Source organism: Salvelinus sp. IW2-2015, linkage group LG30, assembly GCF_002910315.2.
Source record: "Salvelinus sp. IW2-2015 linkage group LG30, ASM291031v2, whole genome shotgun sequence".
Taxonomy (NCBI): domain Eukaryota; kingdom Metazoa; phylum Chordata; class Actinopteri; order Salmoniformes; family Salmonidae; genus Salvelinus; species Salvelinus sp. IW2-2015.
In genome coordinates, this window is record NC_036869.1 from 13,442,096 (window position 1) to 13,461,641 (window position 19,546).

The window sequence follows — 19,546 nt, forward strand, 5'->3', positions numbered from 1 at the left end:
AATGGTCAGGAGCTTCCAAGCAAGGCGTCCAGTCCAGCTTCAGGGCAGGAGCCTTCGTCTGCGCCGGTGGCCAGTCCAGCTCCAAGGCCGGAGCCTTCCCCTGCGCCGATGCCCAGTCCAAGCACGGCGTCCAGTTCCGCTCCATGGCAGGAGCCCTCCTCTGCGCCGGTGCCCAGTCCAGGCACGGCGTCGAGTCCCGCTCCAAGGCCGGAGCCTTCCTCTGCGCCGGTGCCCAGTCCAGGCACGGCGTCCAGGCACGGCGTCCAGTCCCGCTCCAAGGCCGGGAGCCTTTCTCTGCACCAGTGCCCAGTCCAGGCACGGCGTCCAGTCCAGCTCCAAAGCCGGAACCTTCCTCTGCGCCGGTGCCCAGTCCAGGCACGGCGTCCAACCCAGCTCCATGGCCGGAGCCCTCCTTTGCGCCGATGCCCAGAGCTGGCACGGCGTTCAGCCCAGCGCGTTGGCCGGATCCGGGGTCTGGGGGGGGCGGGGGGCTACGACCTACACCGGAGCCACCACCGACACTAATCACCCCCCTACCTTCCCCATTTGGTTACAGGTTTTGCGGCCAGAGTCCACACCTTTGGGGGGGGTGGGTACTGTCACGCCCTGACCATAGAGAGCCCTTGTTTCTCTATGGTGTAGGACAGGGCGTAACTAGGGGTATTCTAGTTTATAATTTCTATGTTGGTGTTTTTGTATGATTCCCAATTAGAGGCAGCTGGTAATCGTTGTCTCTAATTGGGGATCATATTTAAGTAGCTATTTTTCCCACCAGTGTTTGTGGGATAGTGTTTTGTGTTTGTGCATCACTTAGTCACTTTTCGTTGTTTGTTTATTGATTTATTGTTTTTGCTTTAAGTTTCACTTTTGAAATAAATATGTGGAACTCAACATCCGCTGCGCCTTGGTCCCGTTCTTACGACAACCGTGACACATACAAATCTGATTCCTGGCCATGTGACTTGTGTCTAAACAGTCCAATCGGATTTATTTGTCCTCAAGTGGTTTCTAGACTGTTATTTGGCATATATTGTTGCTTGCTAGCTGCTTTGTTGACAGTTTGACAGGAACATGTCGTAGGTAGCCATTTCAGCAAATGACGGCTGTCTGAACACACACAAATCAAATTTGGTCACTTGTAACATGCTGTTGGACAGTCAGTATTCCAAAAAAGGATTGGAAAAATAAAACTGATTTGAGGCCTGCAGTGTGAACAAGGCTTAGGTGTTATTCTGGAGATGGTGATGGACAGCCAATGAAAATCAAGTGTTTTTTTTTTTTGCCTGCTATACTGGGACGTTAGCTTATGTCCTGGGAACGTTCTTGGTTTGTTGGGAAGACATTGGCATAATGTGAATATCGACAGGAAATTATGTTTTGGCTGCCTAAATCGTTTTACCAGAAACCTGAAGTTTCACATCAGTAAAATCAGTGCTAACGTCAAAGAAAAGTTCCAATCAAAAGAACTGAATAAGTCATGCTTATTGACAGAGAAAAACTTTACAGATGAAAGACTACCTTGAGAAAGCACAAACAGTACTTTTAACAAACAAATATACAATATGTAACAATCTTTATCAGATGCAACAATAGCGTTTCACCAAAAAACTGACAACCATCATCAATAATGCATTATTTATCAACAACTATATGAAATGTGAGAACCTATCCCAATAAAAGTATGTTAAACATTAGCAATGCTAAAGCAAAACAATCATTTGAAGCTCAGTCCCACTGGTTGAATCACCATTGTTTCCACGTCATTTCAATGAAACAACATTAGACATGGAATTGATACAGTATCTGTGCCCAGTTGGATGCATAACATTCCCAACCAAAGTTACATTATTCTGTGACCAATAGCAGACTGACAACATAGGCATTTGTACAACAMKATTTTARCTTGCATCTGTAACTTGGAGATACGCCACTGGTTAATTCAGTTCAGCTGAAGTGGTTTATTGAGTACATCATACAACTGGTTCCCAACAGTTTTGTCTCAAAATTATATCTCAGTCATCTTTGAGTTTATTTGAAATCTTACAAGACATTGTGTCACTAAAAACAGTTTCTTCCCAACAATGTTTGTCCCTGTTATTTTTGTTATACCTCTTGGGGAGACCACCAGATGCAYGATAATTTGAATACACTTGTCTGTGATGAGGACATACAAATTAGCATGGTTAGAAATAATGCTATTGGGRAATGCCACAGTAACGGAATTACGCTTTGACTCATATCTTTCACTTTAAAATATATGCCAAACAAAAACCATTGATTTCAAAGTTTAACAAACCATACAACTCTATGCACAAGGACTACTTTGAAAAATGTACATAGAAAATGTCKCAAAAACACATTTACTAGAAMAAATGTGCAGATGCAAAGTTTGATAACAGAATTAAGCTAAAATCTCATTCAGTTTATGCGACCACGTTTTCCAAAAACTCTTAATTATCTGCTCCGAATTAAGATTCAAAGATGTCTGCAGAAATAATGGGGTGTCAGCTATGGCATGTATTTGGATGATTTAACTACAGTAAGTGAAGTGGATTTACATCTGGTAACGAAATTACGGTAACAGAATTACATTATGGGTCCCTGATCTGTACTATATAGACATGCATAAAATGCATATACTGTACTTATTTTGCATATTTGGGTATTATTCTACACACTGGCTATTATTGCAATGAGCTCCGCCCCCAAACAAGACCACATACTGATTTGGTAACAGAATTATGTMTATTAATCACTCAACAAACTTGATTTCAGTAAAAATACTATAGCTAATTGGTAGGTCTACCTTTACTTGTTACTTCTGTGAACTTTTATTATCCTCCCTCCTCATGAGGGAGAGAAGTTTGAAAATATATTAAAGATATGTGGGTTTTTGGTGAAGGAATGACAAGGCACAAGGCAATGTTTCTTAAAACTTACAGAAGGCAAATATTTTCTGCAAAACGAAATATAAGTGTTGATATTAGTTGGCAGGTGTCACTCCCTGACCGTAGATTGCTTTGTATGTTTCTATTTTTGTTTGGTCAGGGTGTGATGTGGGTGGGCATTCTATGTTTGTATGTCTAGGTTTTGTATTTCTATGTTTTGGCCTGGTATGGTTCCCAATCAGAGGCAGCTGTCTATCGTTGTCTCTGATTGAGAACCATTCTTAGGTAGCCTGTTTTCCCACTGTTAGTTGTGGGTGGTTATTTTCTGTTTAGTGTTTGTATCACCTGTCAGAACTGTTTCGGTTATTCCTTTTGTTATTTTGTATTTAGTGTTCAGTTTCGAATAAATAATATGAACARGTATKACGCTGCACCTTGGTCCTCACCTTCTTCCTCTGAATGCCGTGACAGCAGGGGTCTTTACTTCAACATTATTGTGTTTCCTGTCCCACTATTTCTGGTAAATGTTGTCTAAGATGTTGTCTAAACAATGATAAGTATTTAAGACTTCATGTGCAACAAACATTCTGAGCTGGGCTCAAATAGTTTGATTGTTTGCACTTTTGAGACTATCCCATTGGTTCCATTGTGCCGGGCAAGCTCAATCCAATTTGTACCCAGGTCTGCAAACAATTATGATAACCACGTTAACATGAATGCTCAAAATGTATTCAATGACTTCTTAAATTAGTTGGGGTTCTTGAAGATCATCTATTTACTCACACACAGTTTTAAAGACCGCGGATCCTATTTAATCAAAACTGGAGAGCTGATCCTGATTCATATACCCTAGGTTTTTAGGCGTATCAATGTTTGCCCAAAGAGCAGTCAACTGTTGACTCAAAATGCAATTCATAAAGATCTAGCAAAGAGGCCTAAAAAAGGCTACAAAAAATAATACCCCAAAAAAATCAATGTACAGCAATAAAGGAAGTGGCCCACACTGGGTTATAACTGCCAACCCCTCCAGTGCCTGAACATGCTCCCCTAACAAAACAAACATTTTACATTTAAGTCATTTAGCAGACGCTCTTATCCAGAGCGACTTACAAATTGGAAAGTTCATACATATTCATCCTGGTCCCCCCGTGGGGAATGAACCCACAACCCTGGCGTTGCAAGCGCCATGCTCTACCAACTGAGCCACACGGGACCGTGTGTTGGGCTGACAGCCATGGGTTAATTTGCAATAAACATCCTCAGAAAAAGAGTTTCAGTTTTTTGACGCTGAAGAATACCTACAGATTTTTTGTCTTAAGAATTTATTTTACACTCCATCTCAAAATAAGATGCAATAACATGTTGATAACTTGTGTCCTGATTAGATTTTTTTTAACCTTGCATAATTAAGTAGAATTTAAGAAAAACACTATGGCATAATTTTAAAGCAAATGAGAAGGAATGTCCTGATGATGTCCACAAAAATCCACATCCTTGTCTTGTATATGCATACAAAAGGAAACAAGACATTTGTTTCATCATAATATAGACAACTTTGTGTCTTTGGTAAAGGAAAAAAAAGGTTTGTCGTGTGGGGGACATACCCATGCAAAAAACCCAACAAACTTTACCTGAATTGAAGCTTCTAATTAATATATGTCTGAGGGTCAGTGATATCCTCCTCAGGTGAGCTCATTGAGAGGGCAGAGGCTCTTGGGACTGGGAGCCAGCGATAGAGTGGTAGAAGGCAGTGCTGACCTCTTGGTGTAAGACTGGGCCGTTTGGCTCTCCATGTTGTTGAGCGGGATGCCCAGCTGCCCGTCGCGGTTCTGGCCCTCGTTGGACTTGACTGCCAAGAGGCAGTCCTTGGAAGCAATTGCCAGACTTGACTTCAAGACCAGGCTACGCAGGGCCTTGCGGTACTCCCTGCGAATGAGGCAGTAGATGACAGGGTTGAGGCAGCTACTTGTAAAGGCCAGGCAGTTTGCCAGGGGGAAGAAGTAGGTCTGGACAAAGTAGTAGGAGGGACTGATTTCTGTGAGGTCCAGTTGGATCAGGGAACTCCAGAGAGTTAGCACATTATACGGGAACCAGCAGGTACAGAAGGAAAGCACCACAACTGCCACGGATTTGGAGACATGAGCCTGTCGCCGTGGGTTGACCCCGTTCAGCTTGTGCCGGCAGAGGAATCGCAGCATGAGTAGGTAGGAGAGGATCATGATGAAGTAGGGCAACAGAAAGCCAAACAGAAGCCTCAGGAGGTGGTTGACAGCCAGCCAATTCGTACCTTTAGGGAATCTGAGCAGGCATGCAGTGTCACTGGACATGCCTACTCTGTTGAGATCGGCGAACAGGGCTCGCGGTAAAGCAAACACCAGTGCCCCGGCCCATATAAGTGCGGTGGTCACCCGGGAATCACAAAGCTTGCGGCCGAGTGGTGCAGCGGGKTTGAGCGCTGTAGCCACCGAACAGTAGCGGGTCAAGCTCATGGCGGTCAGGAAGAAGCAACTGGCGTAGACGTTGAGTCCTGTCAGGAGGGACACGGCCTTGCACATGGTCAAACCAAAAGGCCAGCTGTAGTCCAGGGCGATGTCTACTGCCCAGAACGACAGCACCAGGGAGAGCAGCAAGTCAGCCAGGGCCAGGTTGAACACAAAGAAGTTGATGGTACTCTTGAAGATGGTCCGGGTGGAGCAGAGAAGGTGCAGCACCAGGAGGTTGCCCAGCAGTCCGACGATGGCCACGGTGCAGTAAACCACAGAGATGATGGTGCGCAGCCAGGGGGAGCCATCGCCAGGGAAGTCCAGATCGTATACCATGCTGGTGTCATGGAAGTTCAGGTGGGAATGGTTACAGGACGGGTCCTCACGATATCTGCACAGGGTCGTGTTAAAGAGCTCAAGTCTCTGGAAGTCAGCCTCAGACATTTTGGATGTGGCCAGGAGAAAACAACCAAAAGAACAGTTGAGACAATCCTAAATGGTGGTTGTGTAGGAGAAGCTTTCGGATGGCAGGAGTTTTAGTCCGTTAAAGTTGAGGGTCTTTCTGTTTCCATCTACTGACGTTCCAATTGTATATGAAACTATAGTACAAGACAGGTCATTCCTGGTTTGTCCAATGAGAAATTAATCTTTGTGCATTCATTGATTGTCCTTCATTCACTGCAAGAAAAGGAGATATGCATATTATTTTACTCACCTTAAGGGATATTTCTCATCTGATTAAACAAAAGGGTGTCACACATCAAAGCAATATTTGTTTTATCATTTCATTGTTAAAATTAAAATAACATTCATAAGATTAATTTGAAAATTAATTTGAAAAACAACAAAATGGCAGCGTCACCTTGCCATAAAGCTGAATCATAGATGGAGCTATTGTGTGTGTGTATGGCAAGGGCAATATTTAAGCTATACATTGTTTACAAACTATGGAGTAAAACKACCTTATATTTTAGGTTATGATGGGTTATAGTTGAAATTAGCTCTTGAGGCATTTATAATTGTTATATAGTAAAAACAGCAGTCAATAGCAGTGGCTATACAATGAAAGATTACTTCACCATGGCATTTCTTATTCTTATATTTTACAGGTCTATTAAATATGTAGATTAATAAATGTAGCTAATGCACTGCGTCACTGTTTTGATAGAGTTAGATAGAGTTAGGTACCTTATTTATCGACTCACGGCCTAGTCACTGATTCCTTACTTTCCCTTTTAGAGTGTTGTATAAAGTAATATCATCCTTTAATATCCTAATTTAATCACACATTTACCTTATYGATTTTATACGTTTACTATCATTATTGCACCCTGTTGACATGTGGTCTCATTAAAAAAGTAAATTTWCTATGAAATGTATTCATGAAAAGTTGATTAAAATGAAGAATAACCATTCTTAACTAAACCTTGCGAAAATTGCCAATCTTTCACGGAATGACAAATGTACACGTTTTTAATCAGAATCACGTGTGGTGTAGGCAGGAGGAGCAAAGAGGTAATGGTATGTGCCATATGGAAACATCATMCAGTAACGGGTTAACTAATAGCACAATGTACATTGTGGATAACATTTGTATTTTTTTCAACACCATCCATTATAACAAAAGAACAAGTACAATCGGGTAACGTTATAATTTAATAATGAGAATAATGCGCAATGCATTCACGATGGATTATGCATATCTATAATCTCACATGTTTATAGTTTGTATCAATGGAAAATAAGTAGACTGAGGCTGAAACATTGTAAACTTCGTGCAGCCTACTTGAACTGTAAATACAATTCATTATATTTCAACAAACAAAACATTTCTAAGAAGAATGTCCAGGCCATGCATGTTTTAAATGGATAAAATACATCATATTTAATCCGATTTTTTCCCAATCATATCATATTCTCCGAAGTGTGATCAGCAAAATATAATTGGGAAAACACTTACAAAAACATAGATGTTTTATTGTCACATATACCGGATAGGTGTAGTGGAACGGGCACATTTTTCACCTTGTCGGCTCGGGTATTCAAACCAGCGACCTTTCGGTTGTTACCTGCCGCCTACGTTAGCCCTTGTTCAAACGTGACAGTCAATATTAGACMAGATTACTTGTGATCAAGCGTGCCGTTTATCTAAATCAAGTAGTCTACGTGATTCGAGGGAACAAGTATCCCTTTTCAGAATTGAAACACAGTCAAATGCGCTTGTCATAAAAATATACTAATTTGATCTCTGTGCAATGGAATGCTGACAGAAATTACATATCGGACGTGAATGTAACAGTCGGGCTAACATTACAGATGAGCTCTCACCTGACTTGAATGGAAGATAATCCGTTTAGTGGGCTTCCGTTGCTCCGATGATGGCAATGTTCCACGGATCCGCTCCTGGAGACCACAGCACAACCTGGAAAGACCATCTGACTCAACCGTGTATGAATTTAGCAGTGTAACAGTTCTGAACAGATGAACATCACGCAGACTTGACAGTAACTTTGAATCTGTCCCTTCCCTTTGCCYTTGCTGAGTTCACACTACCCCCTGCTACGAAACACTTCCCTGTTGGGGACGCTCGTTTTGTAAACTAGAAATCGCCTATCTGAATGACGTTCAATAAGTGAATACATTACGCATTGAAAGGATTATATAACAAGATGCAATTTGTCTGCACTGTGTTAACGTTGCGTTTAATATGGCAACTACATTTTTTAAATAATGGACTGGAATGAAGGCGACAAATTGTGGTTATTAAATTGACCCAACAGCCAATTGACCCAACAGCCAAATAAAATGAAAACATACCACCTGTTGACCTTATCAAAACTTGCACGATATCAACAAGGTCATGTTTTTACACAGTTCAAACGAAGGAGATAGGCTTGGGAAAGAATATAAAAGGGAAAGGTGTGATGGCACAGTAGCCGAGGCCTAGTGAATCTTTAACGAAACAAYGGTTTTGCTAGAACATGTAGCCTATTTGATCGGCTGACTAGTGCTGTSTGTGCACAGAATTGGTTAAAACAATATCGGATTTATACTAAAGAAGTTGTGTACCTTTTAATTAATGTAGGCAAGGTCGAGGCAAGGTCTAAGTCTGGAGGAAATCAGCATTTTAATTGCTTTATATATTATAGGATATAGCCTAGAAACTAGAATATGCCTGATTTTTTCAGTTTCATAAAGGCCTACAGCCACAGCTGTGTATAAGAGGTCATAAAATATGTTTGGCAGTGATTCCTATGTCAGTGYTGTAAATAATATTTGTTGGTTTCTTGGTGTGTAATGAGAAGCAACTAGACGCTACACTTGACACATTTATGAAATTGCTTATCCCAGTTACTAATAAGCATGCACCAATTAAGAAAATGACTACATATTGGCAAACATACTGCAAATTGAGAAATCATGTGACTAATCTGAATCAAAAGAAGAAGAAACTACACCGTGAAACAAAGATAAATGACATAAAGAATGATAGCAAAAAGCTTTGGAGCACCTAAATGACATTTTGGGCAAAAAGGCAAACTCATTCATTGAATCAGATGGCTCAATCATCACAAAACCCACTGATATTGCCAACTTCTTTCATGATTTCTTCATTGGCAAGATTAGCAAACTTAGGCATGACATGCCAGCAACAAACGCTGACACTACATATCCAAGTATATCTGACCAAATTATGAAAGACAAGCATTGTAATTTTGAATTCCGTAAAGTAAGTGTGGAAGAGGTGAAACAATTATTGTTGTCTATCAACAATGACAAGCCACTGGGGTTTGACAACTTGGATGGAAAATGACTGAGGGTAATAGCGGACGATATTGCCACTCCTATTTGCCATATCTTCAATTTAAGCCTACTAGAAAGTGTGTGCCCTCAGGCTTGGAGGGAAGCAAAAGTCATTCCCCTACCTAAGAATAGTAAAGCCCCCTTTACTGGCTCAAATAGCCAACCAATTAGCCTGTTACCAACCCTTAGTAAACTTCTGGCAAAAAAATTTGGGACCAGATACAATGCTATTTTACAGTAAATAAATTGACAACAGATATTCAGCATGCTTATAGGGAAGAACATTCAACAAGCACAGCATTTTCACAAATGACTGATGATTGGCTGAGAGAAATTGATGATAAAAAGATTGTGCGGGCTGTTTTGTTAGACTTCAGTGCGTCTTRTGACATTATCGATCATAGTCTGCTGCTGGGAAAAAATATGTGTTATGGCTTTACACCTCCTGCTATATTGTGGATAAAGAGTTACCTGTCTAACAGAACACAGAGGGTGTTCTTTAATGGACGTCTATCCGACATAATCCAGGTAGAAACAGGAATTCCCCAGGGCAGCTGTCTTAAAATCTTTACTAACGTCATGCCTCTGGCTTTGAGTAAAGCCACTGTGCCTATGTATGCGGATGACTCAACACTATACATGTCAGCTACTACAGCGACTGAAATGACTGCAACAAAAAAGAACTGCGGTTAGTTTCAGAATGGGTGGCAAGGAATAAGTTGGTTCTAAATATTTCAAAACCTTAAAAGCATCTTATTTGGCACAAATCAATCACTAAACCCTAAACCTCAATTACATCTTGTAATGAATAATGTGGAAATTGAGCATGTTGAGGTGACTAAACTGCTTGGAGTAACCCTGGATTGTAAACTGTCATGGTCAAAACATATTGAAACAACAGTAACTAAGATGGGAAGAAGTCTGTCCATAATAAAGCACTGTTCTGCCTTCTTCACAGCACTATCAACAAGGCAGGTTCAGCCATGTGTTCAGGTGCCACAAAGAGGGACTTCAGAACAGGGCAGCACGGCTGGCCCTTAGATGTACACAGAGAGCTAACATTAATAACATGCATGTCAATCTCTCCTTTCTCAAAGTGGAGGAGAGATTGACTTCATCACTGCTTGTATTTGTGAGAGGTATTGACGTGTTGAATGCACCGAGCTGTCTGTTTGAACTACTGGCACACAGCTCAGACACCCATGCATACCCCACAAGACATGCTACCAGAGATCTCTTCACAGTCCCCAAGTCCAGAACAGACAATGGGAGGTGCAAAGTACTAAATCGAATCATGACTACATGGAACTCTATTCCACATCAAGTAATTCATGCAAGCAGTAAAAATAGATTTACAATACAGATAAAAATACACAAACATAGGCACAGACACATGCATACAAACACACAATAACATACGCACTATACACACACATACACATGGCTCTTGTGTTGTAGATATGTGGTAGTAGAGTAGGGGCCTGAGGGCACACACTTAATGTGTTGTGAAATATGTTATGAGTGTATTGTAATGTTTTTCAAATTGTATGACTGCCTTAATTTTGCTGGACCCCAGGAAGAGTTGCTGCTGCCTTGGAAGGAACTAATAGGGATCCATACTAAATAAAAAAAATACAAAATACAGCCCACTTGGCACGGACGTCAACTCAAGGTCTATTTCATGTTGATTCACCGTCATTTAAATGACATGGAAATAACGTTGATTCAATGGGAGGCTAAATTAACCTATCTATATTTACCCATGTATATTTAGATTCGATATTGACCAAGGTATGACACATTATAAATAGACACGAGGTTATCTGTTTTCATATTTTTCTTCTAATTAGCGATGATGTTCTCTAAATTAGATTTCTCTAGAATGGGCTCTTTATTGCTGAGTACACTGTTGATATTGGAAAGGTCATCAGTAATGAATGAGTTGATTACATTAGCTGTGGAAAAGGCGGAAGATGAGGCCAAAAAGGTGGAAGGATGAGACCAATCTCTCTGCATTAAAGGCCCAGTGCAGTCAAAAAATAGATTTCCTGTGTTTTATATATATTTTCAATAATACTGTGAAATTGGGAAAATGAAAAGTGTAAGAGCTGTTTGAATAGACCACCTGAAATAATTTCTGTTTTAAGTGGGAGGAAGTTTTGGCCTTCCATGTTGACATCACCATGCGGTAAATTCATTAATAAAGAGAGTTCCAAACCTCTCCGCTAATAACAGCTACTTTTCAGTTTTCCCCTCCACACTCAAACCACTCCCAGACAGTCCTAGCAAAATTCTTGCTTGAGAAATTACTTTTTGCTAAGAAGCTATTTTTGTTTCTTCTTTTTACAATTTAAATTGAAAATAATCATAGTAAGGTACTTAAATGTTACCCAGAAATGATTTGATATTTAGATAAAAATGGCTTCAGTGGACCTTTAAGCCAGCTCTCCCTGTTGTTAGGTAGCAGAACAAAACAAACATCTTCTCTGCATGTTTACCCGTCGATTAGGCCTACCGATGAACAAACACGTTACGTGTGTTGACCCTACAGACTTGACCAAAGTCCAGATTCCTGTCATGGATGCTTTGCTACTTATCTTCGCAGAAGAAACTGTCACCATCTTCCTCTGAATGAATGCATAGCCTGCATTTCCCTGCAAGCAAGTATTTAAAAAATAACCTATAGAAAATAGAAAGGAAAAAGGAAAAAATAAAATCATTTTGGCTGCCTGCTTGAGGTTAGATGATATGGATATTTTGGCACATTTATATAAATATTCTCATTTCTCAGCTCTGTTTTGTGATGTACATATTATTTTATAATCCTACAAGTAGCCTACAATCTCTGTGTGAAGAAGAGGCACTATATGCTTCTCTACGCTAGTGAGGACTCATAGCCTCGAGAGACGGCTAGCGGTCGCTGTTGTTACTGTCTTTTGACTTACCCACACAGTGTCTTGGAGGATTTACAGTATATCGGCTCACATGTCCTTTTTTTTTGCCAGCGGGTACATCTACTTCATCACCCTCCCGGATCTGGGATCCTCCTCATCAAAAAAGKTGACTAGCATAGCCTAGCCTAACGGGACAGGGATATCATATAATATAATTTTAATGAAATCACAAGTCCAATACAGCAAATGAAAGATAAACATCTTGTGAATCCAGCCATCATTTCCGATTTTTTAAATGTTTTACAGCGAAAACACAATATGTATTTCTATTAGCTAACCACAATAGCCAAACACACAACCGCATATTTTCACCATGTTTCCACCGCATAGGTAGCTTTCACAAAACCGACAAAATAGAGATAAAATTAATCACTAACTTGAAGCAACTTCACAGATGACAGTCTTATAACAGTTATACATACATTTTATGTTTTGTTCGAAAATGTGCATATTTGAGGTATAAATCATAGTTTTACATTGCAGCCACCATCAAAAATAGCACCAAAGCAGCCAGAATAATTACAGAGAGCAACGTAAAATACAGAAATACTCATCATAAAACATTAATGAAAAACATGGTGTACAGCAAATGAAAGATAAACATCTTGTGAATCCAGCCAATATTCCGATTTTTTTAAAGTGTTTTACAGCGAACACCAATATAGAATTTAGCTACACAATAGCCAAACACACAACGGCATTTATTCACCACAAAGGTAGCTTTCGCAAAAACCAGCAATAGATATAAAATTAATCACTAACCTTTGGACAACTTCATCAGATGACAGTCTTATAACATCATGTTATACAATACATTTTGTTTTGTTCGAAAATGTGCATATTTAGAGCTGCAAATCGTGGTTATACATTGTGAATACGTAGCAACATTTCCCAGAATGTCTGGAGATATTTGGACACTCACCTAATCTGACCAAAGAACTCATCATAATTTTACATAAAAATACTTGTTGTATGGCAAATGAAAGATACACTGGTTCTAATGCAACCGCTGTGTTAGATTTAAAAATAATACTTTACCACACATCACAGCTTGGTTATTGTGAGACAGCGCTCACCAACACGGCGGAGAATAGGCATCAACATATTACACAGAATACGAAATAACATCATAAATTTTTCTTACTTTGCTGAGCTTCCATCAGAATGTTGTACAAGGAGTCCTATTCCAGAATAAATCGTTGTTTGGTTTAGAATGTCCATTTCTTCTGTCGAATTCGCGCCAAAAATGCTAGCCAAGTTGCTAACATTCCCATCCTCTCTGGCGCAAAGAACGGAAAACGCCAAAAGTCCAATAAACGTGAATAAACTGTAAAAACTCGGTTGAAAAAACCTACTTTATGATGTTTTACATATGTATCAAATAAAATCAGAGCCGGAGATATTCGCCGTGTATACCGAACGCTTTTCAGAAGACACAATGTTCGAGACTCCCCCGCGCGCCGTCGAAGACAAAGAAAATACCGGACCTGTCACTCCAAAAGCTCTTATTCGACCTCAGATCAAGCTAGACACCCCATTCCACCTTCCACTGCCTGTTGACATCTAGTGGAAGGCGTATGAAGTGCAWACATATCGATAAATAAAAGCCAGTTGAATAGGCAGGCCCTGAAACAGAGCCTCGTTTTCAGATTTTTCACTTCCTGTATGGAAGTTTGCTGCCAAATGAGTTCTGTTTTACTCACAGATATAATTCAAACAGTTTTAGAAACTTCAGAGTGTTTTCTATCCAATAGTAATAATAATATGTATGATCTAGAATAGAGTACGAGGCCGTTTAATTTGGGCACGATTTTTTCCAAAGTGAAAACAGCACCCCCSTATTGACAAGAAGTTTTAAACATGCTCGCACACTGTATATTGTAGCAAATTCGGGGGTAGCCCCGACCAGGACTCAAACCGTTACGCCAAGAGATCCGAGCCTCTTGACGAGGTCGATAGGTGTTGGGTTAAGGTCGGTACATTACCCCCTTCCTTAGGGAGAGCATATCTGCCTCTATACCAGCGTTTCCCAAACTCGGACCTGGGGACGAAAGCACTTTCTGTACTTCTAAGTTTTGATGAAGAGTCTTTACCAGATAAAGTTAGYACGTGTCAGTTATCCATGGGAGCTTTCGTCCCGAAGCCATTACAGGGTTTTATGTGTCAAGCTTATGGTGATGTGGCAGCAGTGTGTAGGAGGGAGATTCCTAGATGTGAGAAGTGTGCAGGAGAACATGAAACAAATGAATGCGTAGTATCGGTGGAAGGAGTTGTGTGTGTAAACTGTAGGGGTACCCATAGTGTTGGAGATCAGAGGTGTCCTGCGAGAAAAGGCAGGTTGAAMTTGCCAGGATCAGAGTAGTGCAGAAGGGAAAGGAAAGGGGGATACCTAGTCAGTTGTACCTTCTGGAAGGTTCTCCCATCTCCACAGGGGAACTCTAGAGCTCTGTCAGAGTGACCATCGGGTCCTTGTTCACCTCCCTGACCAATGCCTTTCTCCCGATTGTCCAGTTTGGCCGGGCGGCCAGCTCTAGGAAGAGTCTTGGTGGCTCCAAACTTCTTCCACTTAAGAATGATGGAGGCCACTGTGTTCTTGGGCACCTTCAATGCTGCAGAAATGTGTTGGTATCCTTCCCKAGATCTGTGCCTCGACACAATCCTGTCTCGGAGCTCTATGGACAATTCCTTCGACCTCATGGCTTGGTTTTCGCTCTGACATGCACTGTCAACTGTGGGACCTTATATAGACAGGTGTGTGCCTTTCCAAATCATGTCCAATCAATTGAATATACCACAGGTGAACTTCAATCAAGTTGTAGAAACATCTGAAGGATGATCAATGGGAAGAGGATGTACTTGAGCTCAATTTCAAGTCTCAAAGCAAAAGGTCTGAATACTTCTGTAAATAAGGTATTTCTATTTTTTATGATGAATAAATTTGCTAAAAAAGTCTATAAACCTGTTTTCGCTTTGTCATTATAGGCTATTGTGTGTAGATTGCTGATGATTTTTTATTAATTTAATCCATTTTAGAGTAAGGCAGTAACCTAACAAAATGTGGAAAAAGTCAAAAGGTCTGAATACTTCCCGAAGGCACTGTACATGGAGATATCTTTGGTTAAATTCTATGACATTCAATGGCTGAGCAATGACCCTCTAAAGTCAAGGACTCAAATCTAACACATCAACTGAGCTACAGTATTCACTTTCTGTAAATGGATGATGGTTCTAATACTGTAATGAGCAATATTATATATTTGGTAAAATTGTTTACCAAATGTACTTACCCTATACATATTATGATGAAATAGCCTACCCAAAATATGTCATGAGTCATGTTATACTATGCAGAATTACAGGGAATTAGACTTCAAAACAACAAAACGTTTTTGTGATGTATTTTACATCTCTCAATAAACGATAATTAAAATAGGCCCAAATGCAGGCTCCGGTCAGCATTTTTTTGCCTCCAATATGGACCAACTCACATTTCCAATTGTTCACTCTGACATAGCCTACCAAGCTAGAACTGGCTCTGGAGACAATAAATAGACACGTAATTTGCGTAGGGTGTAGGGCCAGATTTAGGCTATGCCATTTGGTCTTCAGGAGATTTTATCTGTTTAATGTATTTGGTATTTCACAATAGTTGATGTAAGTCAGTGAAAAATTTTCATTGCTTACAATTCGCTAAAATTAAAGGTAGTTAGTGTGCTTGTGTTAGCAATAATTATTCCCTATACATTTATTATTTCACTTCTTCCCAATATACATTTTTGTAGGCACAAAATGCACATTTTCAAACACCCAGCATTTGGGAAACATCGATCGGGGCGATGAACCCTCCTGGAGAGCTACCCAGGATTCTCTTCCAGACCTATTTTACAGGGATAGTTTATTCTAATTATATATGTATATGTGTGTTTCGCATAGGGATAGATAGAAGACTCATCTTTGTATCTGTGCCACTATGGCATCTCTGACAGCAGGGGCAGCGCCTTTGAGGCTATGTCCATTTTAAAGTAATTTTCTTATTTTGTGTTTGTAAAAAACATATAAGTTAATTTTGGTGATTTACGGCAACCTTCAGTGCTGGAGTCCTGAACCAAATGTGGCCACCAGATGGCGGTAATATAGCTTAAAGCCATTTAGAAACCATAGGCAACCCAATTTGAAGACAATGCTCTGATAATTGGCTGATCAATAGGAATCCCCACCCAGTTGAGTAAGTTAAAATGGTGGAATCCCTTTGTGGCAATGTCCATGCTAAAACAGGTTTATAAACTGGGTGATGCGAGCCCTGAATACTGACTGGCTGACAGCTGTGGTATATCAGACCATATACCATGACAAAACCTGTATTTTTACTGCTTTAATTACGTTGGTAACCAGTTTATAATAGCAATAAGGCACCTCGGGGGTTTGTGGTATGTGGCCAATATACCACGMCAAAGGCCTGTGTCCAGGCGCGTTGCGTCGTGCCTAAGAACATTGCGTCGTGCCTTAGCCGTGGTATATTGGCCATATACCACACCCCCTCAGGCCTTGTTGCTTAAATATCCATCTAGTCCTCTATTTATCTCTATGGTGTTTCCTTACCTTGAAAGCAGTCTACGGACAGGGAGAACCTGCAATCCATGCTTTGGTTATAGCCACTGTTCTAAATGTTAATATGAGCATGCCTGTGGACCCCCCTAACCCTCCTTCAGCGAATATAGCATTCCCCTTGTTAACTTTGATCAATTCGTCCCATCTATAGTAGTCCCTTTGGGGAGGGCGGACTTCCATTAAACAAAATCACAACACTCTGTAGTTAGGTTAGATACTGCACTGTAATTGACAGAACACACAATGCATGTGGGAGGATAGGGATATATCTATTTATTTATTTGTTCGCTTATTTAAATCTCCAGAAATATAAACTTCACCCTTATTCACATAAAAGCAATTTCTGTTGAATAATTAAGTAAATATCAATAAAATCATTGTAATAGTAATAATAATTACAAGAATCATCATAATAATTACAAGAATCATTACTATCATGGGACTATTAACAATCATATCTTCATAACATGTTGATAAATATATTTTTCATTGATCGACAGCACGTGTCAAACTCATTCCACGGCGCGTCGAGTGTCTGCTGGTTTTCGCTCCTCCCTTGAGGATTGATTGATGAATTAAAAGGTCAATGATTAGTAAGGAACTCCCCTCACCTGGTTACCTAGGTTTTAATTGAAAGGAAAAAKCAAAAACCATCAGACACTAGGCCCTCCATGGAATGAGTTTTACACCCCTGATCTACAGTATGCACACATATTAATATCTGCATACAAATGCCTGTGACGTTCCCTAATGTCCATTACAAGTTTGACAATAGGAGGGGGTGTCGAGGGGTTATGGCTTGTCATGGGGCATGGCTAACTTTAAGGGAAGTAAAAAGGGGAAAGTCCCCATCAATAAGGATAGCATCAAAGGGAAGGCAAAACACAGGAATCGATTACAGGAATGGCTAAGAGAAAAGGCATTATATCATATGTCACTCATTGTAACTAATAGATAGGTAGTTTCAATATGATAGGTTAAGGGTTCAGTTGATTGGTGTGACAATCTACTCGTGTCTAGGAGTCTTACACATGAGATGTTGTAGCACAGCAGCTGAGAATGATTTAGAAAACATTTCTATATTGGCTAAATCAATATATGGCAATTCATTCCTCGTGCCTACAGCAAACATGTCCATGCTATTCACTTGTATGTTGGCCACTTGGTTATAGACGTGAGAAGATGTTGATCTGAGGCTTTTGTAGGTGAAAAGAGAAATGACCCCAAAGGGGTTGTGGCTTTGTTTAAAAAMAATCTGATATCCGAACAGAGGCACAGTATCACATCTCAATATATTGCACCTGTATCTAGGAAAAGCATAATCTTAAGTGCAGTCTACCTAAATCCCCAACTATCTCAAAAATGTACTACAAAATCAACTTACCATAAGGTCTACTCATAAAACCAACAAAATTCTGAATGTAAATATATATTCACCTTAATATAACTACAGCATGAGAAAAGAAAAATTGAAAAAAAAAAACATTTCAAGCAAGATTCTGTAATATCTACTGCCCCAATTTATATACAGAAATTACCAACACATAAAAGTATTTCAAAGTGCCATACAGTTTGACTAGAAGGGAAAGATAAAACATTTACATCTTTAGTTAGATTCGGCATGTGTGTCTGTGTGAAAGGGTGTTCTTTCGTGTGTGTGAGGATTGAAATGTGTGTTTTTTTTGTGCCGAACAGGGTGGTGTATACATGCATGGGGGAAGAAATAACGTAGATTTGTTTTTCCTCAAGTGGGGGGAACCAAGAGAGGACAATACACAGCTCAAATGAGAAGACATGGACATGGGATCTGCTCCTGTGTGTACCCATGCTTGTGTAACCCCTCTCGGCATTTGCTGTTCTGAGGTGTATTTTTATCCCTTTTCTTACTTCAGGAACAATTCTTCACACACGCACGCTTCAGCGCATCACACACAGACGCAACTGCACACACACACACACACACACACACTTCACACACACAACACACACACACACACACACACACACACACACACACACACACACACACACACACAACCTATACATGGTACCCTTTTCTTGTAATATACATTCAACTCAGTATATACACTACTGTTCAAAAGTTTGGGGTCACTTAGAAATGTCCTCTTTTTTGAAAGAAAAGCAAAAAATGTTGTCCATGAAAATAACATAAAATTGATCAGAAATACAGTGTAGACATTGTTAATGTTGTAAATGACTATTGTAGTTGGAAACGGCAGATTTTTTATGGAATATCTACATAGGCGTACAGAGGCCCATTATCAGCAACCATCACTCCTGTGTTCCATTGGCACATTGTGTTAAAAATCCAAGTTTATCATTTTAAAAGGCTAATTGATCATTAGAAAACCCTTTTGCAATTATGTTAGCACAGCTGAAAACTGTAGGTCTGCAATAAAATTGGCCTTCTTTAGACTAGTTSAGTATCTGGAACATCAGCATTTGTGGGTTCGATTACAGGCTCAAAATGGCCAGAAACAAAGAACATTCTTCTGAAACTAGTCAGTCTATTCTTGTTCTGAGAAATTAAGGCTATTTCATGCGAGAAATTACCAAGAAACTGAAGATCTCGTACAACGCAGTGTGCTACTCCCTTCACAGAACAGCGCAAACTGGCTCTAACCAGAATAGAAAGAGTGGGAGGCCCCGGTGCACAACTGAGCAAGAGGACAAGTACATTAGAGTGTCTAGTTTGAGAAACAGACGCCTCACAAGTCCTCAACTGCCAGCTTCATTAAATAGTACCCCCAAAACACCAGTCTCAACGTCAACAGTGAAGAGGCYACTK

General features: G+C 40.1%; 1 protein-coding gene across 1 annotated transcript; it reads right to left on the reverse strand.

The window, feature by feature from the left end:
• Positions 1 to 4,396: 4,396 nt before the first annotated feature.
• LOC111955281 (relaxin-3 receptor 1-like) lies at positions 4,397 to 8,012 on the reverse strand. Its single transcript, XM_023975461.2, has 2 exons — positions 7,700 to 8,012; positions 4,397 to 6,049 (listed from the first exon to the last, which is right to left on the reverse strand). The coding sequence occupies exon 2, from the start codon at positions 5,813 to 5,815 to the stop codon at positions 4,571 to 4,573; it is 1,245 nt and encodes a 414-aa protein (XP_023831229.1). The 5' UTR covers positions 5,816 to 6,049; positions 7,700 to 8,012; the 3' UTR covers positions 4,397 to 4,570.
• Positions 8,013 to 19,546: the final 11,534 nt, after the last annotated feature.